The sequence below is a fragment of the Sphaeroforma arctica genome (genome assembly GCF_001186125.1).
Source record: "Sphaeroforma arctica JP610 unplaced genomic scaffold supercont1.1765, whole genome shotgun sequence".
Taxonomy (NCBI): domain Eukaryota; class Ichthyosporea; order Ichthyophonida; genus Sphaeroforma; species Sphaeroforma arctica.
The window spans coordinates 1,917-11,466 of NW_014038793.1; the positions used below are offsets into that span (position 1 = coordinate 1,917).

The 9,550-nt window shown below is 39.2% G+C and overlaps 2 protein-coding genes across 2 annotated transcripts; one reads left to right on the forward strand and one right to left on the reverse strand.

Annotated features, from left to right (window-relative positions):
- Positions 1-5,816: 5,816 nt before the first annotated feature.
- On the forward strand, positions 5,817-6,602 carry SARC_11574 (hypothetical protein; the record flags this gene model as incomplete). The annotated part of the gene is made up of 1 exon (XM_014294336.1): positions 5,817-6,602. The coding sequence occupies one exon, from the start codon at positions 5,817-5,819 to the stop codon at positions 6,600-6,602; it is 786 nt and encodes a 261-aa protein (XP_014149811.1).
- A 535-nt stretch (positions 6,603-7,137) lies between these two features.
- On the reverse strand, positions 7,138-7,374 carry SARC_11575 (hypothetical protein; the record flags this gene model as incomplete). The annotated part of the gene is made up of 1 exon (XM_014294337.1): positions 7,138-7,374. A coding segment is annotated over one exon (237 nt), but the record flags the coding sequence as incomplete, so codon positions are not given.
- Positions 7,375-9,550: the final 2,176 nt, after the last annotated feature.

Genomic DNA, 9,550 nt, shown 5'->3' on the forward strand with positions numbered 1-9,550 from the left:
TGTCAAGCGATGATCATTGATCAACTTTGATCAACATTATTGATCGATTGACAACACATATGTGTATGGAAAATTGGAGATGTAAATTGTATGGCTGAATCTTTACTCCAAGAACAAGTCTAAAAATAAAGCAAAGTGAGATTGGAAGAATTTCTTTCTTTTCTTTTTCTTATTTCAGAAAGCATCATTTTCAGAAGTCTATGCAATATGCACTTTGCATTTGCACATTGTGTAACAGTGTCAGAGACTATGACAGTAATAATATACGGAATATATATTGCTTTTCGTTTCTTTTTGTTTATATATAATAAAAAAACGTGTGAATGGTGGACAAGCCGACAAGAGGAAGTAAAGGACCGCCGGTGTATTTAACCAGTGTATTTATTTTATTAGTGAGTGTATCGGTGTAAATCTGATCTGGTATGCTACAACGACACGTCGCAATGAAATTGGTGTCGTTTATCAAAATGACATGTCGCATCGAAACTGGTCGTTTATGTAAACGACATGTGTTGCGTTCATAAACGACGTGTCGCAGATGAAAGCGGCATGTTGGTTGACAGCTATGGTGTGACGTTGAGGACTTTAAGTGTTTGGAGACAGTAGAGATGTCAATTTTGTGGTGTGACGGTTGGTACTTTTGTCCTTGAAGTAACTGGCAGAAGGAGGCACGACTGTTTTGTCATTGTATCTGATGTTAAAATTGAAGTAACACTGACGTAGTGATACTATGATAGACCGTGCTATACACTTAATAACTATGGAACAATCACACCGCATAGCTACACACATATGCAGTTTATTAAAGTATACTAAAAATACTAAGTTAGTAGTTAGTAGTTTCTAAATATTTATTGTCAGGATGTCAGCAAGGCCAAGTAGCAACTGAAATTCGACATTCTAGCCCGCCCAACAAATAAAGGCGGTCGAAAACGCAAATGTGATATGATTAGCTGTCTTTAATATACGGAAATATCATTGAATAGATGTTAAATGTTAAGATTAGGAACATATGATTGGTCACAAGAAAACGAAAATACGGCCTGTCACAATGATCATATACGGCCATTGCGACCAATGCGACAACGACACGTCGCATTAATGTCAGTGTCGTTTTATAAAACGACAAGTCGCATTCATTGTGACACGTGTCGTTTACCATATCAGGTGTAAATACTCGCCACCCACGCGTGTATCAACCAAAATATTTTGTATAAATACTCGGACTACTCAATGTACTCAAGTAGATACGGTGTAATGTAACCCTTTTCTCAAACCGTTTTCCGTCAAAACTTTTATATATCGAATACATATACATTTACGTTCAACTTTTATTCCACATGTGTTTGTATGGTCATAGCATTGTTTTCACTATACGAACCAGTCCGATAAAATGAACTTGGGTAGGCTCTATTGTTTTAAAATTGAATGAATATGCGTTTACGTTCAACTATTTATTCAGTTCCCCCATAAGGCCATAACTTAATGAGTTTATTAGACCGTCTATACAATTTTGCAATGTACTTTTTTCAGAAAATGGTAAAATAAAAATGTTTTTTTGTTGTGCTATTAAAAAACAATTAAAAACAATTAAGAATCAAGAAAAAATAAAGACTTACAGACCACGGTCACTGAAGGTTTCCGATTTTTTATACATATTTTTATTTTTGTTATAGAATCTATGTTTCTAACATTCTAATGGTACTCTTAAAAGCCGAAGAGGAAATTGGCACTGAGCAGTCATTTGTAATTTTGGATTCAGAAGCCCAGGAATTCATTTTTTTAATACCTTTTATATCCAGAAAATCACGGGGCAACTCCCTCGCCAGAGTGCAGCATTCTTTTCTCCTTATAGAGAAACTGAGAAAGGCTGAAATTTTGAGTATATTTTAAAAAAGATATAGACAGTGTATGAACAATTGGACAGTGGACACAACCCCAGTAAAATTGGCAACATAATTTTCTGTCCGATACTCCGGGATAAGAACAAATAAAATGGGCAAATGCTAAATATATTTGAGCTATTTAAAAGGGGGGTATTTATTTATTCGTTCTTTATCATATAAATTTCAAGAACAGTAGTCAAGCATTATATTTCGCTTTCCGAGTACTCGTTTTTTACTCGAGAGTCTTCAGCACACAGTGTCACAGACTCACATACTCATAGTGTTTTTCATAATAAATGCTGTGTGACAGTGTTACAGACTCACAGACTCATAGTGTCTTTCAAAATAAATACTGTGTGAGTGACCCGCGGCCGCCAGGCGCCTGTGCTGCCAGCCATACTCACTCTGACTCAGTCCACACTCTCTAATAGGGATATACTGTCAGCGGTAGAGCTAATGTTTGAGCCGCTAATTGTACTGAAAAAAGATATTGAAATGGACAACTAAAAGGTTGACAACTAGCGAGGAGCGAGGACCCGCTCTAAAACAGCCCAAAGCCCCGCACGGCCGCAAGGCCGAGTCAGTATGAGACGAAGTATGCATTCATACTTTTGAAATTTTCTACAGTTTGATTTTCCTTTTTTTTTTCTTAACAAACAACAGAGAACTCGCAGTCTCGCGACTCCGTCTCGTACTGACTCCGCGAGAAGGAGACGTACGCGAGTCGCAAATTCGCTATTTATGCGTTTAGGACTTTAGGAGTGTTATGAACCTATGAGTTGTAACTTGTGACTTGTGAGGTGTGACCTGACTTCAAACCGTTGTCCGTTAAAACTTTTATAAATCGAATAAATATGCGTTTACGTTCAACTTTTATTCCATATGCGTCCCTTGAATGAGTTTACCTTGTGACCGTCACTTTGTATCGCTCCGTAAGCCAGTGACAACTGACATCTGCATTCTGCGGTCGGATGGCAGCTATCTGATCGCTTGGGAGTGAGGTGAGATTCATCAGGCAATTTACTTTTATTCTCTTCTTTTAACGTTTACATGGGTCTATTACAGTTTTCTACTGAAGAGAGAGAAAGGGTCATAATTTATATAATGGTTTTTTTAACGTTTTCATAGATCTATTATTACTGTACAGCCAACAAAATTCTCAATTTGCACCTATTTACACCGAAATGGACATAGCCATCTAAAGTATTCAGCTTTGAATTGCACTATGTATAGACTATAGGGAGGCTGGGTTTTGCACTCGACTTTGAAATATAGGACAATCTTGGTACATACCCTGATATATGCACTATAAATTTTCAAAGGGCTGGTAAATGCAGCTTACAGATCTGAAAAAAAAACTATTAACGGGAAACGACGTGAGTTGTGACTTGTGATTGACTTGTGACTTGTGAGCCTTGAGCTCAGACGTCAGAACTCAGAACTCAGAAATTAGAGTTAGTGAGTAAGCGAGTATTACGGATAACCTTGCAACCAGCGGGTGTTATTTGCTCTCCAATATTTGTCTATGTAAATATTATACCTCCTGGTGACCTGGTCCTAAACTTATGCGAGTCCTAGGCCTCTACTACTGAGACGGAGTGCGGCTGGACCCCTGGACGCAGACTGCAGAGTGTAGAGTACAGACCTTCACTTATAATCCTGCAGACCTTCACTGTGTAGTCCAGCACTCCTAAGTCCTGAGTCCTGTCTCCTGACTCCTGACTCGTGACTCCTGCGGCCTTGTACATAGTATCAAACTATCGGTGCCTCACGCGCGTCGCGCGATAAGGGGCCGTCGGAGCGTCAGCCTGAAGCCTGAAGACAAAACTCAATGCGCTAGCCGTGAAAACGTTTATTACATGCCGATATAAGCGTTAAAGTTCAATTTTTATTACGGTCCTATGGATTTCAGATGGGGTGTAATTTCTAGGTCCGAAGATTTGTCGCCAGTTGAGGCTGTTGAGCACGCCAAATATGACCGAGCTCCGAGTTCCCATTTTCTATTGGCTATGCCAACCGTATAATATTTTCAGTTTGTTTTCACATTCCGGCAATATCCACAACTCATTTCTCAGTTCTCGACTTCTCGCCCCTATATGAGAATTGCACCGTATTCAATCAAAATCACAATCCACTTGATATTTGCGGAATCAGTTTGTTGATAAATCCGCCGGCGCATAGTTGTGCTGTAGTCAAAAGTCAAAAAGGGCCGTCGGTTGGAAATTGGGATATGTGTCATCAAAATCATAGCGAACTCATGATTGGTCGACCCTTTCAACATAGCCCACTTCGTGGATTTTAGGTGCACGTTCGAAGTGTATTTTTTGAAATTTCGTTGGGCATATTTGAGCTACATAACCGTTTTAAAGTATATAGAACATGACAATAGGTGTTAAAGTTCAATTTTTATTCAGCATACATATAACGTAATGAGCTTTGCCTGAAGATATGAACGGCATATAAACGGCTGACAGACTGACACTATTTACTTGACAGTTATGAGTTGACAGAACACCACTGCTTCAACTTCACAGGCATTGAGATTTGAGTCGGCTTTTTATTTTTGTTTGTATTTTTTTTTTGCAAACAAAAGCAGATCAAAATATTTTATTTAAAAAATAAATATTTGTTTTTAATTTAAAAAAGAAAACGAATGTAAATATGTCGCGGAACCGAGAACATGTACCCAGAATGTGTCAATTATCAAACTGTCAATGTGACTATGTGAAGCTTTGGCTTCAGAACTTCAGAAGTTCAGTATAAACCCTAATCACGTCTATAATGAATTACCGATTACAGTATACTCTATAGTCTATCAGTATACTCTATACTCTATAGTCCATAGCCAGTAAATATTTTTCGACTATCATACTCTCTCTAAATATTGTAGTAGTAAATAGCAGTACTAATACAGTAGTCTCTCTCTCACAAAATACTTTACTCACTATAGAGAGAGAGAACGAGTCATTGATGATCTAAATATTTACTTTTCCGAGAAGAGGTATGTTCATTTTTTAAAAACAATATAGAAAAAAAGGAATTAATATTTATTGTTTTGTTAAAGAAAAACATTGAAGGCTTTTTTTTGTCACTCTACAATCTACATACAGACATCATCAGGTCATCAGGATCGGCATTCGCGGGATGGCCTATTGTATTGGTAGTTGATTGATAAATTTGGCAACCACGTGAATTTGGTGGCATGTCATAGGCTAAAAATCTGTCAGACTGACAGTCTGACACTCACTTTCCAAAGGAGCTGAATTTGGACAGGTTTAAAATTTTATCGGCATCCCCCTGTGTGCAAATGGCAAATATTGTTATATTCGTGTTTTTTTTTGACAAGAAGGTTATGCACCATGCGACTGAAAAGCTCAAAGGCAATCACTATTCACGGTTCACGTCGTTTTTTTACTCTTTTTTTTAGCTTAGTTTGAGCCTTTGCGCCTTTGTCTGACTCTTTGTTGAATATTGTTTATTTGTAAATAACAATGAGGAAGTCCAGTCACAGAGCAGGGCCCTCAGGCCTGATGAGTGATGTGCTCCTGACTGGAGCCCCTGCTATTTTACTATTTCCTACATTCTCTCTCTCCCTATGGGACAGTATTAAAAGTAAGAGTATTTGTGAAGCTGTAAGGTGTTATTTCAGCGTGTATCCAAAAAAAAAACGCTTTTTTATTAAAAAATTATATATTAAAAGCTCTACCCAACTTGAAAGTTGAAAGTTGAAACTCCAAAGTGTTCACCACTTGGACTCTCGGACTCTCGGACCTTTGGCAAATATGCCCTTCCGCAATCCGCATCGGGGCGCTCATGAACGACAATTGCGGGAATTTCAAATTCAGCAACTAGACAACATCTTTATAATATAGGTATAAAAAAGGGCCATACTATACAATAGAACGGACACAGCTACTTCAACTAAGCACCATGAAGATCATTTCCTTTTCACAAACATTGCTTGTAGCTTCAATAGCGTACGGTGTAACTGATGGTGCCACAACAAGGCGAAGTGCACAGCTCACTCAGGGTTCAACTTGGACACTGGAGGCCTGGGGCCCTCCGGACTCTTACACGAATGGTAAAACTGATATGATCGATGTGGATTTCATGACCAAGTCTAAATCGTATATAGAGTCATTGGTGAAAGGTGGCCAGACTGTGGTTTGCTATATTTCTGCAGGGACTGCTGAGGAGTGGCGCCCAGATTATCTAGCGCTAGAAGAGTATTGCTCAAGTGACTCTGGCTACAGCCGTGAGTGTTGGTTGGATATCACTAAGTGGAAGTCATGGCGGCATTTGATGAAGAATCGTTTGGAAAGTGCACAAGAGAAAGGTTGTATGGGAATAGAACCGGACAATACTGATAGCCACAGCCACGATTCAGTACCTGGGAAAACTAAGAAAGAAATGACCACGTATATGGTGGAATACGTCAAATGGCTGGCCGAAGAAACGCATAATCTGGGCATGATAATTGGACTGAAAAATACCCTTGATTTGATCCCGGAGTTGGTCGATCATGTTGACTTTGCAATCAATGAATCGTGTCAAAAATATGCTAAATACGATGAATGCGCATTGTATGAACCGTTTGTGGAGCAGAATAAGGCTGTGTTCGCTGTGGAATGGAGTACGGAGGGTGATTGTAGTGATGCCGCGAAAATGGGCCTTGCACGCAAATATGAACGTAATGGAGAATGGATTGACTGCTGATCCTAGACGGTTTAAAGAGGTTTCTGAATGTTTCAGCCCCTTGTCCCATTACAAATTTAATAACTACCACAGCCTTCGTTTGAATAATGTTTGTTTAGCTGGCTGTGAAATTGTTTATTACACTTTCCTAATATATAGGAAGACACAAGAAAAAACTTATAGGATGAATGATTAAAATAAATGATTGATAGACAAAGCGCGTAGTTTGTATGAAACTTCAAAGTATACAATGTATCGCAGTGTACTGAAAACGATATGCCAATGGTTTCTTATTTCAAGCAGTATGATAAAGCAAATCACTACTTGATTCCCTCGCAAAATTCTCCTTTATTTAAAAAAAGCGTCGGTGTACACGAAAAGAAAAGTGGGAGTTCGAATGCTGTGGTCTTATAAATATCAATCTATTGACAAGGCCTTGTAAATACTACAAGAGAACTATGCTACCGAGGTAATGGACTCTTGAAATAATCACAACTCATCTCACTATATATGAAGGCACTGATTCTTGCTTCCGATGCGTTTTATTTTCAAAACATCAGTGAACATCGACAACCCTGTGTACTTTGTGAGTTGCATTCTCATTCTTAAAGCCCTTGTTCGTTTTGTTCAGCTGCTTATGTGCACGTTCTACATGAGGCTTGCCGAAGTCCCAGATCCCCGTTTCACCATAGGAAAAGGTGAAGGCTAGAAAAGGGCTCAAAATCAGCATGACGATGATCAAGACCAACAGACGTTTGTCCATATGCGTCAGGCACTTGGTGTTATCCGGCCTCTGCGATTAATAGGCGAATGAGAAAAAATTGCAGTTAAGTATACGAGGGTAAATATGGCGTGTAATTCAACATGGGAAAGAGTCACAAAGTCACAACACGATAAAACTCTTGAGTCTCCAGAGTTGGTTTGAGTCTCCATCGTGAAACGGAGCACAGCACCAATCTTTGAGAAAAAAAATTGTATGTCCTGCAGAAGCCAGCCGATCAAAGATGTTGACTAATGAGCGCCTGCACTTACAATAGTGCGTAATGAATAATGATAACCACTTTCCATATCTAATAAGCAACGCGAGAAACTTGAAGCCGATAAGCTCAAAATATCGAGATGTCAGTGGACAACCTACCGGGATTCGAGTACTGCTAGTTTCTCGACTAATGGCCCCAGAGCTCAACATCCTCTCCTCTGTACGTGTGACCTTTATGAATATCAAATAGAACGATAAGATTGAATTTTTTTTGTTGTCATGGTGTTTGAGATGTGGAGAGCAATTTTCGCAAAACTATAAAGAAAACCAAGTATCGTGGCATGATAAAGAAATTAGACGGTGAAAAGGGAAGCTTGCACTACAGACTACATAAGGTCAAGACAGTAATTTAATTTGAGGCGGTCAAAGCAAAAAAAAATTTACACAGAAGGCAAACGCGATTCTCTGACAGCTCTAAGGCAAACGGGATTTTGACAGATCTAACGCAAACGCAAAAAGCGACTAGTAATTCGCGTTTGAATCGTACCTGTTCCTTCATGACGCTCACACTTTCCTCCACCTTAGACAGTAAGGAATGCGCCATTTCGTCATGAGGAACGTCGTCTTCTTGACTCTCCTCATCTCCTGTTATCATCCGAAAGTTGGCGAGTACGTTAAATATTTCATGATAGCCACCTTTTTAAAATCCATACACAATGCACTGATATGTGTTTGACAGCCAAAGCTCAAGCCCAAAGGAAACCCTCAGATCAGATTGTAACCAAAAGCTCATTCTGGATTGGCACTTGACTAAACGAAACCATAATTGATTGGCGAAACGTTGCTAGATAGAAATGCAGGAATATATTCAATGGCAATGAGTACCTACCTTTGTGTGTTTGGAGCAAATCAATTTCACGCCAACATATAGTCACCTTTACAAACAAAGGACATCAGGAAAGGATTATCAGTATTTTGAACGAGAAGCGGGCACACAGATATAGGAACCACCGTTCGCTACTATTGCCCCGTGAGTCTTTCTTGACATTTTCACGCAAACGTTCATTTTTGACTTTGGGCACGCACGCATACCTTTTATGTATATACTCGCCGACAGTTCTTCCCGCCGCCGATTACTCTCCTCCGCTGCGATTGAAGATAGCCGGAATGGGTCAATGAGGAATACAGAGATAACAAAAGCAATCCCTTCTGAGACTGAGCCATGATCTCCAAACAATACCTAAACTTACCACATTCATGGAGGTAATGATGTGTATCAAACGGATACGGGATCCTTACCTTTATGAATCAATCACAGCAAGATATACTGAAGGTATACGTTTCAATGTCATCAATACGCGTGCTCCGTTAGTGAACTAAACCGATTCGATGCACAAAACCCACACGAGTGAAGTTAATCCTCTTTCGTAGTGTGCACGAGGGACCTGTACCATTTCTATGTGCAAAAATGCGTAAACGAGATGAAGTAAGGGGACTAGCAAGAATCTTTCACAACCTGCCACACTAACAGATAGAATACAAAGGAGAGGGCACTTCCAACGAGAGTACTCCGAGCACACACATAGCAACAAGTCTTCTCCAGCTATGCTACTATAAGATGTGAATATCCCGTTCATGTCAAGCGATGCTTGATGTACGTATCGTAATTCATGGATCAAAAAGGTCACACACCTTGTTCGCTGAAAACACCGTATTTCTGTACAGGAATTTTGATTGATGTCTGTGCCATTAGTGCTGAGTCATTGTACACTTTGTTCGCTTTCTTTATTGCATCAACCTGCGGCAATGGAAAATGAGCATAACTACAGTGAGTATTTGATCATTATTTTATTCACACATTAGGTGAACAATTAAAATAAGAGTGCAATCAGGACGTAGGCACTGTCGTGGCGTATACTTAAAACAGGAATATAAGTACAATAATAACAGTAATTATAATAATTACAATAATAATATAAATATCAATTAT